General features: G+C 63.7%; 1 protein-coding gene across 1 annotated transcript in view; it reads left to right on the top strand.

Annotated features, from left to right (window-relative positions):
* Nucleotides 1–68: 68 nt before the first annotated feature.
* Nucleotides 69–695, top strand: part of UBE4A (ubiquitination factor E4A) — a gene marked incomplete at its 5' end in the record, with an annotated part of 2,848 nt that continues 2,221 nt past the window's right edge. Inside the window, one exon of the mRNA XM_010154154.1 lies at nt 69–264. Coding sequence (XP_010152456.1) covers nt 69–264 — 196 coding nt within the window. The remainder of the gene's footprint in view (nt 265–695) is intronic.

The following is a 695-nucleotide window of genomic DNA, read 5'->3' as shown; positions in this document are numbered from 1 at the left end:
GCCGGGAGGGGGATCCACCGCATTCCCCGCCAGTTTGGGTGACGCGGGCGGCTCTGCGTCTTCCTCAGGCGACCCCAGCATGAAGAGCGGGAATGGCATCCCGGCGCGCTGCGTTTATCTGGAAGAAATGGCCGCAGACCTGGACGACCAGGACTGGCTGGACATGGATAACGTCGAGCAGGTAGGGCAGTCGGCCCGGCGCTTCACCGGGGACGGCCACGGGGTTTTTGGGCATGAGGCTGCGGAAGGATTGGGATTTGCTGCCTGGAGCCTTTCCTCCTGGAAGCCGCAGGAGTTGGGTGCCCCAGATCGGCTGTGGGGACGGACAGGGCCTGGGTGGGGTGTGAGGGAGGGTTGCGTGCGCCCCTGGGAGGCAGCGGGGCAGCGTCCTGTCTCCTCTGCTGCCAAGCTGAGCTTTGCGATCGGCATTCGTGCGCGCAGTCAGCTTCGTTATCAGCCATGCGAGTCGTTCCTGGCCTGTCATCCAGCGAAAGTAACTTGGATTAGGGCTGCTCTGGCTCCTGAAGGAGACCGGGGGGTTTGCTGAGCCGAGGAGGAAGCCTGGGGCGTCTCAGCCCATCGCTCTGTTACTTAACGAGGGGTAGAGAGAGGAATATCGTAGCCCATGGCGGCGTGGGGCTGCGTTTTCCAGAGGAATTCCCTCTCCGCGGGGCCGTTTCACCTTCCGCTGGTCT

The sequence above is a fragment of the Eurypyga helias genome, unplaced genomic scaffold (assembly GCF_000690775.1).
Source record: "Eurypyga helias isolate BGI_N326 unplaced genomic scaffold, ASM69077v1 scaffold32596, whole genome shotgun sequence".
Taxonomy (NCBI): Eukaryota; Metazoa; Chordata; class Aves; order Eurypygiformes; family Eurypygidae; genus Eurypyga; species Eurypyga helias.
The sequence above is the reverse complement of the archived record's forward strand: the minus strand, read 5'-3'. Positions and strand labels throughout refer to the sequence as shown.